Raw genomic sequence first — 24271 nt, 5'->3', positions numbered from 1 at the left:
GTTATAGATCTGTACTCCAACATTATGTATTTTGAATTCATTAAAAGAAATAAATATTTGCCCTGTATGCACTGTTGATGTGAAATAAACTGTCTAAAAAGCCTTTGGAGTGCCGCCTTTTGCTTTTAGCCAAACATCGCTGGATTGATTTCTGAATGTGGAGGAAGGTACAAAGCAATTCAATATATACACACACACCCATATATATATATATATATGTACACACACATATATTCATGTATTTATTAATGTATTTGTTTATTTATTTTGAAAAAGATGCAACGTGATTTAACAAAGCGGGAGATTTAGTATCTTATAAATAAAAGAACGGTGGATCTCTTTTGGTTCCCACAGTACACCGTAGGACTGTGAGGTAAGAGTTGGAGAAATGAGTAGAAGGCAGGCTCAGAATATGGAGTTCGGACTTACATGGAGCGGAACAAAGATGTGTAAAACTACTCTTCGTATGTGGCATGGTTATTGGTGAGTACCTGAGCTGGCAGGATGCTACAGTTGTCAACCTAGCTTTTCTAACCAGACTATTTCGGACATAAAAAGAAAACATACCCAAGACATGGAAGAAAAGGAAAAGGTCTTCAGCAGCCCTACAGCTACATTAAAAAACAAGTCAGAACCTTATGAAAAAGATAAAATATGCAATTTGAAAGAGGGAGGTTACTTCTGATATGTGTATCAGTTCAAATCCATTTTTAATGAGAAAGGTTCTAAGTTAACAAATGCTGCTTGGATGACGGAGAAACAACCCTTTCTGTGAAAAAATAATGGCAAAACAACTAGGTCTCGCTTTTAAAGTACCAAAAAATGTAAATGCTGCCACTGAATTTGGCTCTATTGGCATTGCAAGAGCTTGGAAAAAGTAGTAAACATTAAAAAATTGTGTTCTATACAGAATGCACACAGGATATAAAGGAGTGAACGTGAGTTACAGCATGATGAATGTAAGGATGTCCAATATGGTAGAAAGATGCACCAAACAACCAATAGCATGAGATGAAGTAATGATAGTCCTTAGGGTAAAATGCCCCCCCAACCAAAAAAAATAAAAAAAATAAAATTATATATATATATATATATATATATATATATATATATACACACACACACACATACATATTTACACACATACATACATACATGTATACACACACATACATACATATATATATATATATATATATATATATATCATGGAGAATTGATAATACATGCCCTGACTGCAGCGCTATGTTCTGAAAATGATGTCATGAAGGACTCCGAAAAACCAGACCTTGTGATCTGAAAATGCAATTCACCTCCCAAGGAGACCTATATGATTTTGGGATGATCAGTAGCCCTATACTAATAGTAGGCCTCAACAACAAACAACCCCCCCAAAAAAGGGGGGGGGGGCAGGGTGGTTCCCGCAATAGCGTGTAGTTATGGCAACATAGGTTGACTCAGTGAGACACTAGTGCTGCTATGGAATTCTATGTCCGGACCGGAGGCGAGGATTAGGCTATTCTTTCTTCACTTTTATTGAATAGCAGCCATTTGTAGTCAAGTCAAATAAACCACTATTCCCATGAACCGTAGGGAATAAACAGACAAAACAATAGAGAATCCATAGCTAGAGTATCCCATCTTCTGCACCCATCTCGGGTCCCCAAGTTGCTGGTAGACATCTGTCCCTTCCTCCTCTTTCTTCGCTACTTGCAGCCAAGATAAGTCCAACTTTTTATTCTCTCACAGATTTTCATTGTTTGATTATTCTAGTGTTCTGTACACTGTTGTTCTGTTATGTGCTGGTGATATTCTGACCGTTATTCTCTCACAGGTTTTCATTGTTTGATTATTCTAGTGTTCTGTACACTGTTAATCTGGTATGCGCCATGCGCTGGTGATTTTCAGACCATTATTCTGTTCATGCGCGGTGCGTCGTTTATATTCATATTTCCTGTGCCATTTTCCTCACGGATGTGTGGGGGCGGCGCGCGTCTGTGAGCACGCGCCGCCTCAGCTTTCAGCGTTTCGGGCTTTCTATTGCATGTTTTTTCCACATTTCAGCGAGTCCGCCGCTACTCTGCGTCTCGCATTCAGCCGTGGGAGCGTCTGAGCTCCCTAGCAGCCGCGTTGTTGGTGCCGTCTTGCGGTGACCACATCTCCTCGTTAGAGGGCGCTTGGTCATGCCCTTGACGCGGCATGCGTGCAGAGGATTCCGCGCATTCCTAGCGAGTCAGGATCCGGAGCAGCACTGCCGCGGGAGCCTGGTCTTTGCCTGCATTACGCCCCTGACCCGGGTCTGTACTCTTTTGCTTGGGGTAATTTCTCAGTGTTCATACATCCATTTCACGCCCCCCTGAAAGCCCGGAATTCAGTTCTGTACCTGCCATTAGGCAGTTGGTGGCAGTTCTCCCTACCTGGGAGTCCGTATCCTTTTGGCCTATAACGCTCTATATTCAAGAGTCAGTATTGCACAGAGTCTGCTGGGACCCGTGTTTCTGCAGGCCGCCCTTACATACACTTGGCACCCAGGTTGTTGGGGTCCCGGGCTCGGAGCCCTCTCCTTATTGCGAGCACTGCCTGCCCTTCTTTAGGCTGACACCCAGCCCTCTTTATCTTGAGGCATACCACCTCGCTGTAATAATTACCTGGTAGTTCATACCCAAGCTTTTACTTACCTGGTATTGTACCACCTTACACCATGGAGGATAACCAGGATGAAGTCTTTCAAGACGATCAGTGAGAGGAGGATCCCCTTACTGCCCTACAGTGGGATGAGGACTTTTACGACGCTGTGGATGCATCCATCCACAAAGCGGTGGAGCAGGCCATGACCCCCCTCGAGGAAAGGTTGACCCGGAAAATCAACCAGGCCTGTGGGCTGGCCAGGCCCTCCCAGAGTTTGCCTACTGCCCCTTCCCCAGCGGTCCTCGAGCGGACCCGCAACCCACAGCAAAGCGTGCTAAAGTCAAGGGGGTGGATGCTGATGCTTTATACTGCCTTAAACAGGCTTTTCTGGCCAGCACTACTCCGCCAGCGATCCCTTGCACTACTCCGCCAGCGATCCCTTCCACTACTGCCTGCCAGCGCTTCCCACCTCCACTGGGGACGAGGTCCAAGGAGATGCGGACGACGCAGCCGGCCCATCCAGTCCTTGGCGTCCTTCCCGCCTGGACCCTTCCTCAGACAGGCAAAATCTCTGCCCGGACATGTTCGACACGGATGATATTCTTTACCCGCAGTCCTCCGACTGGGACCCCTCGGACAAGGTTGCCCAATATATTGCCAGTCGGATCCGCCACCCGCTTGAAGCAGCGACCCGCAACTGCCTTAGGGCAGTGTGTCCACGCCCCTCCCTCGAAGGGAGGGTGGACGTCACGCCAGACATTGATCCTAGAATGGCCACCTTTCTACAGAAGTTTATCAAAGACCCTAAGAAGGGCATTGACCGGTCCTGGCGGGCATGCCAGGACAAGCTCCTAGGCATCTTGGGCCCAATTACCAAAATCTTGGATATGGCGGAGGAGGCCAAAGCATCAGGCTTACTCATATCCCCTGAGCACCTTTCCTCGTGGGCCCAGCGCGTGGTGGTGTTTCTAGGAAACGCCAACTGCGCGATATCCACAGAAAGGCGCAGATCCGTCCGGATCAAGGTTGACCCTAAGCTCGGGGACCTGGCCGAGTCAGAGGCAGGCCCTGTTGCGCAAGGCGGCCTTTTTGGCGAGCCCTTTATTAAAGAGTTGGGGAGGTTTGTCAATACCTTTACCTCCTTGGACATAGCGGAATCCCCCATTAGGAAGGTGTTTCGCCCTCGGGTTTTCCGAGGGGTCGGATGAGGAAGGGGCCGCTCGTCCGGCCGTCCTAACCAGCACAGGGGACAGGGCTCCAATAATGAGCAATATCAAGACCAGGCCTGCTTTGGCAACTTTTACCCCACCCGAGGACAGCGAGGCAAAAACGAAGGAAGCAAAGTCGGTGGCATCTCCAGTTCTTCCAGGGAGTGTTCTCCTTTCTTGCCTTCTAAAAGTGGGGGGCCATCTGGCGCATTTTTCCCCAACCTGGACTTCCATCACGGGTGACGCCTGGGTCTTACAGACGGTGCAGGGTTTTCACATAGAGTTTCTCGGGGCTCCTTCGCAGCCTGTGGCCCCCCATCAGCTTTGTTTTTCCGAGCCAGACTCCACTCCGGTCGATCAGGAGGTCCAGTCTCTTCTGGACAAAGGGGCTATCACAGTAACTCTGCCACAACCCAGAGGTTTCCTCAGCAACCTATTTTTAGTGGACAAGCTGGACAGGGGAAAACAGCCGGTTATCAACTTACGTGAGTTCAGCGAGTGGCTGGTCTATCGCCACTTCAAAATGGAGGGCATCCATCTGCTTTGCAACATTCTTCGCCCCAACCACTGGATGGCACGTCTCGATCTCAAGGATGCTTACCTTGTGATCCCCATCTTCCCGCCACATCTGCGGAACAGAATTTAAGAGTTCACCACTCTCCTCTTCGGCCTGTCCTCCCCCCTTGATGTTTCAACAAGGTTCTCCGGCCGGTGATCGAACGCCTGCGGGCATCGGGCATGAGACTCATAGTCTATCTAGACATTCTTTTGATGGCTCAAGATCCCAGTACACTCTCTCGTCACCTTCAGACAGCGGTCGACCTCCTTCAGAGCTTCGGGTTTGTGATCAACGAGGCCAAGTCCACCCTGATTCCATCTCAGAAGGTGCTTTTTCTCGGCTTCGCGAAATAGACTCTGTGAGTCCACCCTCAGCCTTCCCTCTCGCAAAATGACGAAAATTTGTCACGAGATTCAGAAATCTTTAGACCAGACTCAAATCTCTCTCAGGCAGCTAGCTCGCATTATAGGCCTTCTCTCGGCCTCCATTCAAGCGATTTTTCCGGGCCCGCTCCATTACAGGGCCATCCAGCGCCTCAAGGCTACACACCTGCGCAAAGGTCTCTTATTCTCACAAGCTAACTCTCTCGGCAGACGCCAGGGAGGAGCTCCAGTGGTGGCTCTCACATGGAGGCCTGGAATGGACGAGCCATTTTCGGTTCCATGCAAGATATCGTCATCGAGTCTGACGCAAGCAGATCCGGCTGGGGCGCGACGCGAGTCTCAGGAAACTTCACCTGGGGGTGTTTGCGGACCTCCAAAGCATCTGGGGTCCCTTCTTGGTGGACCTCTTCACCTCCCGCCTGGACCACCAGCTTACCCGGTTCTTCAGCTGGAGACCGGATCCCCTTGCGGAAAGGTCGGACGCATTCCTACAGAATTGGCGGGAGGAAACTGGCTATGCCTTTCCCCCGTTTGCCATGATAACGCGAGTCACAGCCCAGGTGCGGCGTCAACGGGCGGACGTGGTGCTCATCTCGCCGATTTGGAGATCGCAAGTCTGGTTTCTGGTTCTACTGGAACTTTCTTGGGATTCTCCAATCCCACTCCCCCGGTCTCCAACTCTTCTCCTCAATCCGAAAGGGGGTCCTCACCCTCTTATCGATGAAGGATCTCTGGCCCTGATGGCGTGGCGGATTACAGGGGACGATGGGCGGTCCCAGGCCTTTCGGGAACGGCTGAGGCATTCATGGCCAAAGCCTGGGCTAACAGCAAAGTCAAAAGATACCATTCCACCTAGAGATGGTGGTGTCGTTGGCGTTTGCAACGGAATATTGATCCCGTGGCAGCGGATGTGACCTCCATTTTGAATTTTTGGGCCTCTCTGGCGGAAGAGGGTATAGCGTATCGGACCGTCAATGCCTTTCGCTCTGCCATCTCTGCTGGACACACCATGGTCGATGGCTCTCCGGTTGGGGAGGATCCCTTGGTCTGTCGCCTGCTTCGAGGCATCCGGCTCTTTGCCTCCAGAACCTCGTTACTTCCAGATATGGGATGTCAATCAGGTTTTGAACTTGTTCCTCTCCTGGTAACCAAATAGATTCCTCTCTAGGAAAGCGCTTTCTGCGAAGTTAGCCGGAGGCGAGGATTATCCCACCCAGGGTACAAGTTCCTTGCTGTTCTCCCTCCCTCGTTTTGGAGTAAGTAAAGTTTTGGCTTACTTTGGTTTTCTCTGTTGACATGTTCTTGTGACTGTCCTGAGATGCTTTCTCCCACAGGGTTAATCCTTAAACATTTCTGTCGCTTACGCGATGCCTTTGCTCCTTTCAGGAGATTCCAACAAACAGGATTCTTGAAGCGTTCTTGATGGCTGACCGAGCGACGAAAGAGGAGGAATAGACAGAGACAGAGGACTACCAGCACCTTGGGGACCCGTGATTGGTGCAGAAGATGGGACACTCTAGCTATGAACTCTATTCTTCTGTATGTTTATTCCCGATGGTTCATGGGAATAGTGTTTTTTTTTTACTTGACTACAAATGGATGCTATTCAATGTAAGTGAAGAAAGAATAGCATAATCCTCGCCTCCGAGTCCTTAATAGAATTGAAACTTCCCATTAAGATAGCTAGGAAATTTTTCATTCTGATGCCAAATAGTGATCCAGTATAAATGAGAGCACAGATCAAGATGAGGCAAAAAAAAAAAAAAAAAAAGGATGGGATAGGTTTTAAACACCACTCCGCCTCGATAAAAGCTTCCTCACAAAGACTGTTGCCTGCCGTCGGTGACCTATGTGGTAAGTGTAGCTACTCTTTTGAAGAAGTATACATTAGGATAATTACAGAGCTTAACCTTTAATAGCAATGTCCAGGTAGTTGCGCTTGTCCTTCCAAAACTATATTAAATTGACTAGACGCTTTCCTTGTAGAGCAAGTATTGTCTTCGTGTTTGTTATGACTGAATAAATCTTCGAAGACTGAACTTTATCCCCTTTGAATATGTTTTGACTACCTGTGCTGCCTGAGAGCAGCAACTGAAAATGTAATCACATTGGGTGCAGTAATAAAGAACGCACCGTCTAAGACAGAGGGCTGCAAGCTGTTTTGATATAAACAGCAGCAACACAAAAAGATGTTGGAATGAATGGTGAACATTATCAACATTCACCATTAGCACAGAGATCTGGGTCAAAATCCATCATTTGTTTTGCTCACCATGCCATTCCTGGTTGGACCCAGATGTGGGTCCCTTGCATGCAGTGCCAATGGATTCAAGCTAGCTTGGCTGATATGGGGTGATACCTTGAAACCAGTCCTAGGATGCTTATTTCCGGTCCAGGGAGGACCAGGCCTGGCAGTTCGGGCTGGACTGTTCCCATGAGAAGCAGAGTCGAGACTGGTTTGCATATGTCTGGGTCCAAACTGGGGTGGCGTGGTGAGCAAAATAATAATGGATTCAACCCGGATCTTTTGACTGGGGGGTGAGTGGTAGAAAAGTTTCAACAATCTGCCCATCACCTTGTTGTGTTTGCTTTGATGTAAACAGACCCAAAAGCTTTGGAATATACACAAGTATATGAGTTTCCTGTGTTCTACGTTACACCTTCTAATATAGGTTTATATTAGGCTTGGTATTTTTCCCATACCCAATACCACTTTGTTGGCAATAGGCAGAGAAAATATTTTATATACATCTTCACAAAGAATGCCCTGCATTCAGAGACTCACTCCTCCAGCTGATGAGTTTCTCAACCATTTATTAAAGGAACAGGATTACAGCTCCAACTTTTCATATTCATTGCCTGACGCTTTCAGAGCATTCGTGCTCTTTCTTCAGAGGCCATTTAAAATCACCACAGTTCTTTTGGAATCCCACAGTTCCCCGTAAGCTTGATTGATTTTAAGGCTTCCGGTGTGCCCATCTTGATAGAATTAATTAAAGCGCATGCCGGAACTTGTAGTTTACATTTCCATGAAATGTTTACCTCCAGTGGTTGTGTGCATTTTAAATCATTTTATGGGTCAATTCCCGCCCTCCAGTGGGCCTCAGGACTGTAAGCAGTTTTGGAGAGAAATGCTGGTTTTGCTATATTAAAAGACTTTGTCACAAATGACGGGGTCCTGCTTGATCATTGTGTGCGTCTCCAAGCAAGGACAACAACAGTTTGACGATATATATACATATACACACATATAGACATATAGACATATAGACATATATATATATATATATACACACACACACACACAAACACAAACACACACACAAACAAACACACACACACACACACACGCATATATATATATGTATATACACACACACACATTAGTTTAATGTATTTCCAATTTTTTATGAATTCATTTTTTTAAAAATGTTTTTGCTACAGTGGGAGTATTGTGGAGCTCCGCAATTTAAAAAAAATATGTATAAATATATATAATTTTTTTAAAATTTTTCTTAAATACTCGCACTGTACCAAAAAACAAAAAAAAAATAATTCATACAAAATTGGAAATACACCAATATATTTTATAAATATGGTGTGCTAAAGTACATTTTGAATTTTAATATGTTTAAATATGCTCGGAAACGTGTAGTGAGTAGCACGTTAATTACAAAAATGTACCACTACTTTAAAAAAATAAATGCCGGTTTGTGTACAGTGCTACAAAAATAGAGAAATTTAAGAAAGAAAAATTGTAGCCTTACAGAATACATTGGTAGTACCGCAATAGTATTGCGCTACTCACTATTTATGAGTAAATGTGATAAAGAAACTTGTAAAAATTTTGCACTATCTATTATCACTTCAGTAAAGTATTAATAGGTAAGGTGAAAATACCAAACGAAATACTTCTTACCTATAGCACAAGGCATAACATAGAACATGACCAAAGTGTACCTAAAAACATGCCAACCATAAACCCTTGTAAAGGCAGTCGTTAGCCAATCAGCTAATGATTTGGCATCTATATGAATCATGGTAGTACAGCGAAATACACCCATATTCTGCAAACATACTGCACTAACAGATCCCACAAAGTTTAAATAAATTAAGACTTATAAAATAGTTACACTACTTACTTGTACAAACCAAAATAAGCATCTGCGCACCATAATATCTAATCCAGTTAAGTTTTAACTACATCTGAATAGTGGATTTAGCTATACACTATGTTTAAATATTTATGTAAAAGGCACTGAATTTAAGCACGTTTTGTGACCCCCAACAACATTTGCATATTACAATATATACTTTGGAAAAAAAAAAGATTTACATTTTTGGACACTCTACTCTACATTTCCTTTAATTTACACACTCCACTTTATGCCACTCCACTGTAAGCAATTTACAGTATGCTACTCCAATTTATAACACTACATTATATGCCACTACACTGTACGCTAATCCACTGTACGTTACTCCACTCCACCCATCTGCACTGTACACCATTGCAATGTACACCACTATGCTATTATACTGTTCCCCACTATATTCTTTTACGCTTTCATGTATGCCACTTTACTGGACGTCCCTAAACTGTACTACTTGCAAAACTACGCTATTCCACTGCACCCAACTCCAATATACGCTAATCTACTATATTCTATTCCACTATGGGCCACATGATGGTAAACTACTGGAGTATGGTATTCCAGTGTCCGCTACAAAAGTAGCAACTGTCATGGATGGCCATGTAAGCACTTTTAAGATCATTGACAAGAGTGAAAGCTTCCAAATTTTGTTCAGTTGTGGTATGAGGGATAAAGGGAAAAAAAGTAAGCAAATGTCAACGGTCAACTAATTCTCAGCCAAACTAAGGGTAAAAGGATTCATAATCGAGGGAGGAGTGATCTGATTGGTAATGAATATGCCTACTTACGAGAACCACCACCCTTTGAAATAGCCCCAATATTTTCACAAATGGCATGTATTGTAAAGGCAATGAAGTATGGTCATAGTTTATAGCCCCACCCCCCGAACCCTCCATTCCCCCTACCATTATGGTTTCAATTTCTTTCACCGCCTTATAAGTAAAATCTTTGAGAAAGTATAGAGTGAACCCAGTTACTAGATTAATCTTCTCGAAAAGTAGACTTCTAAATCAACTGATATCATTTTGAGTAAGGTCTTTGGTGACTTTGCAACCTACAGGATGGTCTCTTAAACCTTCAAAATGTTTTTTATTGTTTGGTCCCTACAAACTTGGTTCTCTGCATTTCCGTAGATGCTCTCTAAGTTTCATCAACACCTTGAGACCACCTGTTCAAGCTATCTCCACCAATTGATAGGTTAATAACTTGTGGTTGTATGGTCTAAGCTAAAGGAATAATGAGGTCTTATGAACACATCTGTTGTTAATGGTCTACTTCCTGTGTCTGTGTCACAGAAGCCCCGATTTGCCTTCACCTTTAGCACAATGGTCAGACTTTTCCTGTCCTACAAATGCGAACACTGAAAAAAGTCCTTGATATTCACCAAGGAGGCCTCTTGAATTGGGAATACACTATACAATGTCTTAGGCACAGGAGAATACCCACACCTAATCATGTATTAAAACATTTTATGGTGACAAAAAATAAAATAGAGGAAATGAAAATAAATAAATATATTTAAAACCTTAGGAACATATTTAAAACATTAGGAATTTAATGATTGGTAACCACTGCTTAGATAACCAGATACTCAGAAGAAAAATCGAGCTAGAAATTGTTATAGAACTAGATAAGTGATCAGTGTCTTTTGTACCACTAAATCTAAATTGAACGTTCAAATTTTTTCAGTATCATACCTAAAATTTACCATTTGCGCAGTGGTTTCAACACAATTACTCTAGCAAAACTCACCAACAAACGTTCTATTAAAGGCCATATTAGGCAACATATTAAGTTCACTTGTTAACAGAGCCAGCATTTCAGGAAAAATTCTTTAATTACCACTTAGAAATTGTAAGTGAAACAGAATACATTTGATGAGTGTAAATAAATGCGAGTCCAATTTTTACTTGTTAAATCCCACAGCACATAAGTAAATGAAATAACCAAAACCTCCTCTGTAATATTGTGTCTAATTTTTAATCAAAGATGTTATGAACACAAAAGAGCTTACAAGCTTTAAAAATATTAGATTTTTGAGAATTTTCTTTTTGGGTGTAGTAACCCCTTGTCAAATTTCAAGTAAAATGAGAGGGAAGGCATAATCCGGTCCATAGGAGTTTCAAAAATGGAGATTTGGAATCTCAAAATGGACATACTAGTTCTCAAAGAAAACCAAGTAATTTAATTGGAGTATGTTGGACTTGGCCCTTTTTGGCAGGTTCACCCCTGAACTTTTTGCCTTAAGCTCTGACATGGTGGTAGTGGTTTTAGGCCTCTGGGCACTTTAGCACTGTGGCCCAGTGTAAAGTGCGTGCGCTCTCGTGCGTGTGGTGAGATTGGCCTGCCCTGCCATAGGAATGCATGGGGGATAAGTATGTCCATGGTAATTCGTGGTATGAGAGGAGTGCAGGGTCAAGTTTAGTATGTATGAACTCGTGAGGATAAATGCTGCCCAATGGTGTGCGCAGATTTATGGTGACTGGTGGAGAAGTGCCACTTTTAGAAGTTGGCATTTCTGTGTGCTATGTGTCTACATGCCTGATGTGAATTGCATGTCTGGCTGGTGATTGACAGGAGCTGTGAGGTGTGGGTGGCTCCAAAAGGGGCAGGGCGAGTCAGCGCTGAGCTGAATGGGACACCTGGAGGAAGAGTGGCGGGAGGAGTAAATGGGATGGTGCCTTCCTAGTGAATGCTGGCTTCGCCCCCCTGTGGTGTGTCTGATCACTGAGCACCGGCCTGACGAAGAGGAGCTTGGCAAACAAAGTCCCCCCCTAAACCAGTTCTGACTGGTATCCCCCAAGCCCTGTGCTGTGACACAAAGGAAAATGTGATATAAATATAGGAGCTGTGACCCCATGTTTCTGTTCAGTTCTGTACTTTGGTGCTAATCCTGCTGGGGCGTGCTGCAGGGGGGGCTGCCAGGAGGGCTTGCCTCCCTGGGCCCTGCATTGCCCCTTTATCCCTAAGGACTTCCAGGACTCTTGTGGCATCTAGCGCCTTGTGCGCGTTTTATTTGATTTCCTAAAAGCGCTGTCTCCCTGCAGCTGAGGAAGAGCACGTCTATTTTCTGCTTTGCAACGCGGAGCTGCGATCCTTAGAGGGAATCCCCAGCGTAGGAATTGCCCCGCATTGTGGCTTGTTGCGGGTGCCCACCACGCATTTGACTTTATTATGCCCGCGGGAGCCTACCCTGCGTTATTGCCGCCTGGAATCTCCTTTTCTTTATCAAGAGTGGGTGCCCACCCCGCCTTGCCGCAAAGGAGAACACCGCCGCAGCCCAAGGAGCAGCAGCGCCAGACCCGACCCGCAAGTCAGGCGAGGTTGCCTGGCATTGGGCGGGACTTCTTGTCCAGCAGAAGGAGTTCCCTGGTGCCAGCGAGCAGTGAGGGAGCCTCTCGGGCTTCACATCAAAGTTCCGGGTCCCAGGAGGGAGCCCGGGTGAAGTCCGCAGAGGTCTGTCTCGGCCCTCTACATCGAGGGAGCAGTGGCGGTGCTGCACGTGTGCAGCCTGGACCGCCTGGAGCCTCGCAGGCTCCATGTTGAAGTCCCGGTCAAAGAGAGGGACCAGGCGAAGAGCATCGCATCGCTGGAGAAGCCGCAGAAGTCTCCAAGCAGCCCGGTGAGTGGGGCTGAATCGTGCGATGGTTGGGGGTGTTGGGGCACATTGTCAGTGCCCGCCCCCAGTGCCGTGCTCATCTTCACTGCGGCGCCGCAGCTGAGGGCCACTGCAACAGCTCGGGCATTATTTTCAATATCAGAGTCCCCGAGCGGACAGGGCCCACTGGACTACTGTCAGAACCATCATAAAGCGAACCTAGTAAAAGTAGACATATCAAACGTACAACCAGTAATCACTGGTAACCACTGTACTCAGCATCAGCCTGCTATCAGAAATCATATTATGCAGCCATCATCACATTAGGCGTGAAATACATTCTACGCCAACCTCATGAGCCTAAACACATTAGACCCTAACCTCCTAAGTATAACTCACATTAGGGGTATACTCACAGTAGGAAATAACCTCACTAGCATGATCCACAATATGCAAATAACCTCATACATAAACCACATTAGAGGCATAAATCACGGTAGAGATTAATGCAAACCTAAACACAGTATGAAAACTCTCATAATCATAAAACAACATTAGAGGCATAACTCAGGGTGCGTAAATAACAATACATGAATCACATTTCCTAGCACCAAATAAATCACATTAGGGCCTGGCGCCCTACAAACCTCACAGTCCCCCTGGCCAACGGGCCTTCTCAAAGGGGCTCGAATGCCCTGGGTCCAAAGTGTCAGGGCGACCTGCCAATACAGCAGTATCCATGTGCGCAATTGTGCTGGGGCAGAGGAGTGCCTCTCACTCCTCTCTCACAAGGCCCCCAAAGAACTGTGGCCTAAACGTAGCAGCGACCCACTACTTGCTGGGCAGCTGTGAAATTCACTGGCACTCACTGTGCACTCCTGTCCCATTCAGGGACTCTAAAATAGTTAGGCCAAATCGGTGCAGCTGCCTGCTATTGGGTGGGGCAGCTGAAGAAATCGAATAAGCAATGGCACACTGCGTGCCGTGGAAGCCCCTCTGGGACTTCCCTCACAAATGGGCCCCTTTGTTGCAGCTGCCCGCTGTCAGGTAGGGCAGCTGGGAAAGAAATGTGGGCACCGACAAGTACCAATCCCATGTAAATATGACAGAGTGCCAGGTGGCACCATGTAGATTATGTGAGTACTATTCTAATGTGCTTTGAGAATACAAAGGCTATTTTTGATATAACCTTGTGTGGAGTTCCTTTTGTGGTGTGCCTGGGATGTTGCTGTGTGCATGCACAAACGCTTTACACATGGCGTCCGGGATGAGCCTGACTGACTGCTCATGCCAACTACCAAGAGGGTGAGCAGGGGTTATCTTCGGTGTTTAACTCCCTTGCCCTGACTTGAGAGGTGGTCTCTGCCTGGCTTTGGCGCAAGCCTTAGCCAACCGGAGATCCCATTTCTAACAGAGTGATTGTGAACTACTCAAACATTGCTAATATCAACGGTTACAGTAGTATAAATTGCTGATTTAGGTGAATCTCTTTGATAGTTATTTCAATTCCTCAACAAAGATAGAATGTGATATGTATGGCTGTTTAAATCTTTTTTGCTGAAGAAGCCTGTGATTGTCTCACTTAAAGGAAAATGTTCTTCCTTTGTAAGGCTGACCAGAAAAATATTAGCCATACCAGGAGCCTACGTGGCGTACATGGCATGTCTAACTATTTGCAAAGGGAGCCTTCAATGCGACTGTGAAGCCATTGGAGTGTTTAAAGAGCTTTTAAGTGATAAAGGAGAGGAAGGTAAAAAGAAATTAGACTAGCTATGGCTAAGGCTATTCAGATATTTCTCAGTTGATTTGATTGTTTTCCCAAGTAATGGTGTGAAGCTCACTATCCAAATACATTCCGGATAGTGATACAATTTAACTCCATAATATTAGACTTCCTGTTACAAGCATCGGGACTGAGTTAGGCATAAGTAACATCAATTTTCCCAGCGAACGTCAAGGTATTGGTCAAGATCCCTCCAAACCTTCCTGCTATTTTCTTAACAGCAGCTGCATAAGTCTTTGGATAACTAGCTATGATGACATTTTCCAAAAGTTTCCAAAACCTGCTGTGAAAAAATGGGGTGATTTGGGGTCTTTTAAACAAAAAAAAGAATCATCCACCTGCTAATAAACAAAAACAAACCGCTCAGCATGCCTTTTCAAGGCTGTTACGGTTTTAAATAATGAGGCACTCAAGGGGGTAGTAGAATGTTCACTCAATTTGCATATGCAGATTATATATTGTGTCTGTCGCCACTAACACTACAAGTAGGCTTGTAAAGTCAGGTTACAAAGAGAAAAGCATGATCTGCAATTGTTTGTGGAAAAACTGCTATGACTGAGTGCACATATTCAATTGAGATATTACGTTTATACGGTGATCTAAAACAGTTAAAGGAATTAAGCAGATTATGTCACTTATTACCGTAAGTAAACTGTCAATATCAATTAATTCCCATTTGAAAAGCTGACTAAAACACTACATTACAGAGGCGCATGGAAAGGTACATCTTAGCAAGAATTAATTACTGGAATTCCTAATCCATAGTTAAAGTGATACGTTACTCTGTAAAATTGTGCAGAATACAGAAAATAATACCGATTTAAGTCTTACAAGGTTCTGCTTCTTTTGTAATTCTTCCAGATATCCTAGAATGTCTTCATCTGCTACGTCAAAAGCAGTCTGACCCTACAAAAAAAATACAATAATGTGAGAATGACAGAACTGCAACAGAGGTTAAAGGCATGATTTTTTTCAACCAGATGGTGAGGTGTTCGAGCTTTAATCATTTGAGACTGAACATATTCCATTTTGGCCTCAACAGCCACCATCCTCTGCTTTATGGTGTCAAATACATAATGCGCCTTTACAGAGGAAACCATCAAGAGCCAATTCCTCTTGATCCTCTGCAGACTTTTCATAAAGTAGTAGACTTTGTACACTTATAAACAAAGAAAAATAGGGAACATCCCTTGTGTGTGTATATATGTATCATATTTTATTGTTCAAATCACTGCACCACTCTAAATTAAAAACAGCTATCAAGAAAATATGAACTGTTCTTCTGTTCTAGATAGAGCAAGGAAAGCCACGATGTCTCCAAATTCTCGAAACCTTTGACCATTATCTCTTTATAACCTTCACAAAGGTGTCAAACTGAACTTCAAGCGAGCTTAGCTCTGGAATCTTTCAAAGGTAGGTTAAGAGCCAGTCTGGCAGCAACCACTTGCGGAACACTTGAAGGTTTCATCGTTGGTGAGCGAGCATAGCCATACACCATCCAAAAATACTGCTTAAGAAACTGGACCTAACTAGAAATAGAAGAATGCTTAAACTTGAAAACCTCAAATATTGCTATGTTCATTTTGTGTAGCAGAGGTATACACTAAAACCAATTCTGGACAGAAAGTTCAGCCAACTTGTAACTTCTGCCACAAGAAAGCTGGGGCTACAGCAGAGTGAATAATTTAACAAACCAGCTACTCCTCAACAACAATTTGAATGATACACTGTACTGCGTCTGGCAGAACTAAAAATGTTTTCTTCACAGCATTATTCAAGGCTGCAGCGAAAAGTTCCTTAAATGTGTCATCCTGACAAATTAGAAAAATTGTAAATCAAAAAAAAGTTAGTACTCACCACTTTATTTACGGTCTCCATTTCACACAAGTTCTCCACTAAAATTCGACATGCTTCTTCTTTACCCCAGTGTGCAGCAGCATGAAGCGGTGTCCAGCCATCAAAATCTTTAATGTTTATATCATAGCCTGCCTGAATTAAAATCCTACAAAAGGTAGTAAGCAGTAGAAAAACACACAAATGTGAGATACATACAAAATGCATTATTTTGTCTACTACAGGCTCTCACAAAATGTTGTAAACAAATTAATGCATGAAGATCTTTCACTCGATGCAAAAACCACAGAAATTACTTTGAAAATGCGCTCAAACAGAAAAAGACTTACATTTCTAACCACCACACACGTCTTTGCTAAGGCAGCTCAATGGGCAGAATGTCTGCACACCGATCTACAAGTCACCCGTTAAAACTACAGCAGGGTCAAATCAGCCATTCATCCTTTTTGGTGACAAACTGAATACCACTCAGATATTGACAGCCATTGTTTATTAGCAAACACAAGGAGATGATGGACGGAGCCATGTCTTCCCTTGACCTGAAACATGCATCCTGTGACCTGTTTCGGGATAACACCCCTCATCAGTCAGGCTAGCTTGAATCCAGTGGCAAAGTGAGCAAGGGACCAATGTCTGGGCACACCCTGCCAACTTAGGGCAAACAAAGCAAACACAAGGAGGGTCCCTTGCTCACTTTGCCACAGGATTTCAAGCTAGCCTGGCTGATGAGGGGTGTTACCCCGAAACCAGTCCCAGGATGCTTGTTTCAGGTCCAGGGAAGACTTGGCTTGGCAGTTAGGGCTGGACTGTTCCCATGAGACACAGGGTCAAGACTGATTTGCACATAGCTGTGTCTGAACTGGGGTGGCGAAGTGAGCTAAAGAACGATGATGGTTTCTACCCAGATCTGTGACTGGGGGTGAATGTCTGAAAAGTTTCAGCGCTGCGTCCATCATCTCCTTCTGTTTGCTTTGTTTGCCCTAAGTAGGCACGGTATGCCCAGACATGGGTCCCTTGCTCACTTTGCCACTGGATTCAAGCTAGCCTGGCTGATGACGGGTGTTACCGGTCCAGGGAAGACATGGCTTGGCAGTTCAGGCTGGACTGTTCCCATGAGGCACAGGGTCTAGACTGATTTGCATATAGCTGTGTCTGAACTGGGGTGGCGAAGTGAGCTAAAGAACGATGATTGATTCTACCCAGATCTATGTCTGGGGGTAAGTGTCTGAAAAGTTTCAGCGCTCCGTCCATCATCTCCTTGTGTGTGCGCATCATTTATTGAAGGCAGACAAGTCAATTTTCGATGCACTATGAAAAAACCCAAGTAATTTATTATTAAACGCAGACTGTATTATTCTATAAGGTCCTATATTTTACATGAAGGGGTTTTGGAGAAGTATAAAACACGTTACCAGCTAGAACAAATTACTTAACAATACTGCGTTATAGTTAATCATGCTCACTATTTAAGCACGTGACTTCTCAATGTTGTTTGTAAGATCACAGGTTACAAATTACTAAAAGTAAAATTACAATTGCCATAGAAAGGTTTCAAATATATCCTGTAAATACTGATCAAATGACCCTTTGAAAATATTTGTGCATACATTTAAGGATTACAAGGCAGTAGACACCTTGAAAATATTTTGTATTTAAGTATCGGAATGTGAAACAGAAAACAATAAAGGAGGCATGAAGAATTACAGACAATGAGAAAACAAAGTATCTTTTACATAGAACTTGTGATATTCTTGTTCCAGATGCATGCCATGTAGGACAAATCGGTATTTTGGAATTCAATGTGCACAAGCAGTTATGCTCTACGTTATGTAGTAGGTCAGTAAAGGTTATATTAAGTGAACCTGCTAAATACACAATCATAGGCCGTAAGTTTCCAACTTCAGAAGTAAACACTGCGGTTGTGAAAAAGTATATATAAAGACATAATTCGAATGTACCCTTATTCCAATCGGCTGCTAAACAACAATGGGTGTACTTTGCATCTTGACGCTGAATTATGGGTGTTCACTGTTCTCCAAACCAGTAGTATTTGTTTTATAGACATTAAGTCGAGTGGACTGGCTGGGATTCGAACCTGTGACCATTAAGTCAAACACTGTTTACTAGAGGAAATGCATCAGTCCACTGGACCCCCGTGCACATCCAAAACCTACGTGGAATTATACTCAACACTACTTTCGTAATGCTAAAGTACATCTGGATCAATCTCAGAGGACCCCTGGGACAACAAAATATTCTTACTCAAGAGTACCTATCCACAACATAGCCCAGAAAAGCCACTGCCTGTAAATCAAAACGGGGACCATGATCTAGAATTTCCAGTAGTCTAGTAAATCAGACACAGCAGAGGTAAAATACATCTTTGGTTCAGGCAAGTCAAAATGGTGAAATTCAAATAAATATTCAATAATTTAAGCAGAAAGTGCCTTCTACTAATACCCGAACAATGTTAAACATTAGGTGAAAGCAAGCATTTGCAATGCAATAGGGTCTCACATTACTGAAAGTTTTACCTATTGGCGTTGCATTTTTATTTGCAAGGCCAATAGGTCAAACTTTCAGTACTGAAAGACCTATTGCATTGCAACTGCTTGTTACTTTAGCATTCAAACTCAAGCAGGCACCAGATTAAAACCTTTTTCTGTGAGGTGTGATTCACTCCGAACATATTCTTGAATTGCAGTCATGTCTACTCATGGAAAAAGCTTTGGAAATGTAACCTGTAGTATCTTTTTGAAGGGGGTGGAGGCGGATATGTTCTGGCTGAATTAATTTAATACGTGATGCTGTAGTTAAGGAAGCAGTGAATAGGGGGCTATGCCATATTACACACAGGACGATATTTGAATATCATGAAATCCACTAAAATTAAGATCTAATAAAGAAATGCTCAATAAATATATTGGAACGTAAAATTAAACAATAATACTACAAAATGAAAAAAGTCTGGTTAAAAAGTTGTTTCAGGTCACCCAACTCATTGGTAAGATTGCATCTCAAGAGACGAGCCTGCAAACCTTCACGAGAAAGCATGGTGGAAAAGCACTGAGAGTTGGAGGTAGAGCTCTGGTAGAGATTTGTCTGCAGGTGCAGTTCTAATAATTTTGGAGAACACTACTTCTAGAGGGCTAAGATAAGGAGGAGAGAGGCTTTGTGGGCCCTGATCGCAAACCGTGCTTAATTTGGGTCAGTGGTTACTGGTGGGGGCCACAGCACATATTTTAGGGGACCGGCACTTATATTTCCTCATCATACATTTACCAAGGACAAGAGAGTAAAAAAAGCAGCGGGAAAGAAGGAGAGAGCAAGATGGACAAAGAGAAAAAAACGGAAACTGCGTCACCAACGGAGAAAGCAGGTATGTACAGGAATGTGAAAAAAGGGCAGGCAGGCCAGTGGTTGAAGGGGCCCAATGTGTATTCAGCAGCGCTTTGAGCACAGGCACTCAATATTTTACAAATCAAACACTGGACTCGCCAGGTAGGAATGTAGCAACGGGGAAGGGGTTAACAGCAACTGGTTAGGGTCCTCAACAGGGGTAAAATAAGTTAAGAAACGGCTGAGAGCAACTGAACAGCCTCAGTCACAACATTCACCAACAATGCAAATTTGTCTCGCATTTGTGAGTTCGAGGTATTGGCGTTTTAAATGATCATGTTTTTTACCTGTGTGTTTTGGAATGGAGTGAAGTGGATGTATGTGGGCTGGATTGGAATTGTTAGTTGTGGAATGGTGTGCGGTGGAATTGCGTTGTATGGAGTGACTTTGTATAGAAGAATTATATGGTATGGTGTTCAGTGGAACTATATGAAAAATAATGATGTGGTATTGAGTGTAGGGGAATTATGTGGAGTGTGATTGTGTATTATGAGTTTAATTATATGGAATGGCATTTTGTGCCAGACAGGGACAACTGGATTGACCGGAGTTGCTATGGTGGTGCACTGCCTTGCGCTTGAGGCCTGCTGCCACCTATACGCCTCCATCTAAGCAGTGAATAGGCTTTGAACACCCACAACCAGCTAAATAGCTGTACCCAGGCTCTGCCTGCAGCCATTCGTAGTGGACATGTGCAAAGTAGATGTTTAGCGGAGGAGATTGCAGCGCAGAGGCACACCGGCGGAAGAAGCTTACGAGATAAGTGATTTTTGCAGGTTTAAAACACTTGGTGATGATGCAGAGAGGCTGGCTGTCGGGGAGAAAATACAACAGATGGAAGGGCACGCAGATACACAAGAGCTAAGCTGACAACAAAGATCGTTGTACACTGAGGGAGGTTGAAAGGAAGATGGACATTATGAGAAAAGTATATGTAGACAAGCACACAGTTACTGACAGCGAGTGGTACAGCCAGAGAGCAGAGAGGATGGATGAACAGATGCACATATGCATGCATAGGTGGGTGAGTGCGCAGACTAACAGAGAGAAACGTAAACAGATTAAAAGACAGATGGACAGGTAGTCCGAAAGCTTATACTCGATCAAATAGTCACAAAGACAGATAGGTAGACAGATCAGCAGAAAGGCAGACGCAGACGGGCAGATAAAAAGACAAGACGGACATATTTGTAGACAGACAGACGGGACAGTGAGACCTATAGATGGAAAGGAGGACAGATCTTTGGTCATAGAGATATGGAGGTAGACCGACAGAGGGGGCTTTGAGCCGTGTCTGTGGCTCATGCAGTGGCACTCAAGGATAGATGCTTGCTGGATGCCAGTGCCCTGAAGGCGGGCACCCTGAAGCGCACAAGAGCAGGGACTGCAGTTGACCCCTGCCTACTCCCTTCAGAGAAAGTGTATGACATATTCTAGGGGCTATTCTTAAATGCAACGGCAAGTCCCGGATGAAATTAAAGTAGTGGGCACCATCAAAAATTACACTCTTATTTGTCCCATTCTTGCGAGTCACGTTTGATCGCATTTTTTTTTATTATTATTTTTTCACATCGATTGTTGATGGCAATTCTCTCTTTTAATGTCGACTTGGAGCATTGTGTTATTTAGAAATTAATATAAAGCTTGGCAGCTCGCTAATGGCAATTGCATTTACTGAGGAATATTTCAGCTAATTGTATGCATCAGAAAAAGATTATGCTAATCCTCTCCAGTGCTTTGGTCATCGCAACCGATTTATGCAAATTATGTTATTAAACACAGTCTGCTCAGCGAAGGAAAAGGAAATAGCAGCAGATCAAGACAAAAACCCTGCACCTGTAAAGCATTTGGTATTTTCTACATCTATTTTGGAATAAACTAGTAATAATTAACTTACATGCTAATAACTAATCACCTTGGCAGACTAGGAAGGGCTCTTGCTGGAGGTACAAGTTAAGTTTAATCAGATAATTCGCAGCTTACTAGTTTTTGAGGCGAGCTGTGAGGTCGGTGCAGGCTGGAGCCCCGCAACTGTTTTAAAGAGAGGGGGAGGCAGAGCAGAGCGAGTGTATGGAAGGGCAGGGGAAGAGCCGTTCTCCGTGTAGACTAGGGCTTGTCAATGGCCGGAGCAGCAACGAACCTGCAGAGCTGGAGAGCAGGGGAAAGCAGGCCCAGGAAGGGGAAAAGAAAGCCGAGAAAAGACCAAAGTGAGGAGAGCAGCGGGATCCCGCGGCTGCACGCAGCGACAAGCGAAAGCAAAGAGGCTGCACCTGAAGTTGTGGAAACTGGGCGCCGTGCTAAAACGAAGGACGGCGCCAGAGCATTTATAGTTTAGCCTGCAGGAGGGCAGGATAATATCGGACGGTATGGAGAGCTTACACAGAAGGAGTTGTCCAGGGCACAAGTCCTATAAAAAGAAGTGGGGGGGGGGGGGGGGGCTGACCAAGTTAGGCTGTATGCAAATGACATCATGACAGTGCGATCACAGAAGATGACGTCACGACGTGTGACATTACATGTGACATCACAGTAAGTGACATCAGATAGTAAGATCTCACACGTATGTTTATCAGGTGTATCATGAGTAAATTTAAGTGCATTATGATATTTAAGTAATGAGATTTGGAGTCAGGGTTGTGCTAAAAAAGTAGCACAGTCCTGAGGCAAAATCTGGGCCTCAACTAATGCATTTCGTTTTTTTAACTCTGCCACAAAGAAATTGGCAACAATGAAAAGCATGGTAGTGGATCTGTTGTGCTTAATTGGTTGCAAAGTATGCATTTTTTAATATTTTATGGGGTTTAGGCATCTGCGGCAGAGTTGCTCAGTAAATCTCAGGTAATAATAATGGTGAGATAACTCTGGAGGGTAACACATTTGTTGGAGAGATCTGTGTTTTGTGTGGTCCCAAATTTGAACCAAAGTAGTATAGAAGAAGTTGTCTCCTGCAAAATATAATCACCCACTGTTCTTGGGGGATTGTTGAACCTCTATTTTGATGCTACCTGCTTCAGGTTTGTTATTCATGATATCGCAACACACATGGTGTGCATCTTATACAATGCTGTGAGCATAAATATACCACTTAATTATGCAATAGTGCTCCGATATGTGTCTTAAAATGATTTGCACACTTACATGATTTCTTTTGAATGGATAAAGTGTATGTTATGTAAAGTGCTCTGCATTGGGATGAATAGCACTACAAAAGAAATACAATAGTGCTATTTAAATTGTTATTTGAGTAAATACTGGGACAGACTAACCCATCTCACATTCTAACAGTGTATGCACCTGTATGCAGTAATTCTGCGAGATAACTGGGATATCTCGTACAGGAAAATTGAGAACATGGGGATGATTGAGGTGCTGTCTTTCTGTATCAAAACCTCCCCTACATCATCCATTGCTGGATTGCTGGCTTACAGACCCCCGGACACACGGTCCGGCCAGCTGCTGGAGCTATGTTACATTATTGCAGACCTATCTTTGAGGTAGGCCAATTTTATAGTCCTCGGAGACTTTAAATGTCCATATGGACAATGGCAACTGATCCTTGGCCGCTCAGATGGCAGACACGCTCAAGGGTCTGAATCTTGTTCTAAATGTGTGCGCACCCACTTATAATGCTGGCCATATACTGGATCTCATTTTCACTAATGATCCCACCCTGATAGTAGAAGTCCCAATACCGCTAACCTGGTCAGATCACTGGTTAGTTCCTTTCAGCCTGACTGGCTTTCTCTAAAATAATACTGCCAGACCAACATAGGGGGAAAGGAGAAACTGGAGAAAGGTCACCGCTGAGACTCTAGGCCCCATGTTACAAACTGGCACATTGGAGCGGACAGGAGACCCTAGCAGAGATGTTTCTACCTTCAACGGCTGGGTCTCCTCCGTCCTGGACAGAGTAGCCCCACTTAAAACTATAAAACTGGCCAGGAAAAAACCCTCTGCCCCCTGGTTCACTTCAGAACTTTGCTTGGAGAAAAGCAAATGTAAGAAGCTGGAACGTGCCTGGCGTAAAGCCTATAACCCAAAGGTCAAGTGCACGTACAGAGCAGCTTTAAAACAATTTCATGGGCTAAAACGCAAAACCATCAAGGACCATATTGCCAATCAAATTAAGTCCTCTGATAATTCAGTTAAAGAAGTCTAAGATTGTTCAAGGCTTCATCAAGCCGAAGGCTCTGGATAGTACCATTGCTCCCTCTGCTACTCTGTGTGAGGAATTATCTGTTTTTTTCCAGGAGAAAATACAGTCTATCTATTCCTCTTTCTCCCCTTCTGGGTTGCCGGTGACGCAAAACTCTGTATCTGACCCCCGGGGGGCATCTGGGCCGAATTTTGCCTGTTTAGCCCGGTGCGTCTCTGTTAAAATTAAGCAAATGTAAATCTGGCTACCAAGGTGATCCATGCCTGGCTAAGTTCTTTAAATCGCTGGCCCCACAGCTCATTTTGCACCTAAACCCTATCTGGAACTCCTCCCTGATAACGGGTACTTACCTCACCGCTTGGAAAAGGGCCTAGGTCCTGCCGATTCTGAAGAAAGCGGACGCTAATCCAGCAGCACTCAAGAATTTGAGGCTAATTTCCCCTTTGCATGCCCCGGCCAAAATTCTCGAGAAGGAGGTCCAGAAGAAACTGTCCAACTTACTGGAGGCTAACAACTGCCTCCACGACTCCCAATCTGGTTTGAGATCAG

At 44.0% G+C, this 24271-nt stretch overlaps 1 protein-coding gene across 6 annotated transcripts in view; it reads right to left on the bottom strand.

The window, feature by feature from the left end:
• The window catches only part of PPP1R12A (protein phosphatase 1 regulatory subunit 12A), a 1183401-nt gene that overhangs the window by 907432 nt on the left and 251698 nt on the right, over positions 1 to 24271 (bottom strand). For all 6 annotated transcript variants that reach the window (XM_085652988.1, XM_085652990.1, XM_085652986.1 and 3 more), the window contains exons 5-6: positions 16171 to 16315; positions 15145 to 15219 (exon numbers count right to left, since the gene is read on the bottom strand). In XM_085652988.1, coding sequence (XP_085509114.1) covers positions 15145 to 15219; positions 16171 to 16315 — 220 coding nt within the window. The remainder of the gene's footprint in view (positions 1 to 15144; positions 15220 to 16170; positions 16316 to 24271) is intronic.

This window comes from Triturus cristatus, chromosome 4_1 (genome assembly GCF_964204655.1).
Source record: "Triturus cristatus chromosome 4_1, aTriCri1.1, whole genome shotgun sequence".
Taxonomy (NCBI): domain Eukaryota; kingdom Metazoa; phylum Chordata; class Amphibia; order Caudata; family Salamandridae; genus Triturus; species Triturus cristatus.
This window is presented reverse-complemented; position numbering and strand designations above follow the sequence as displayed.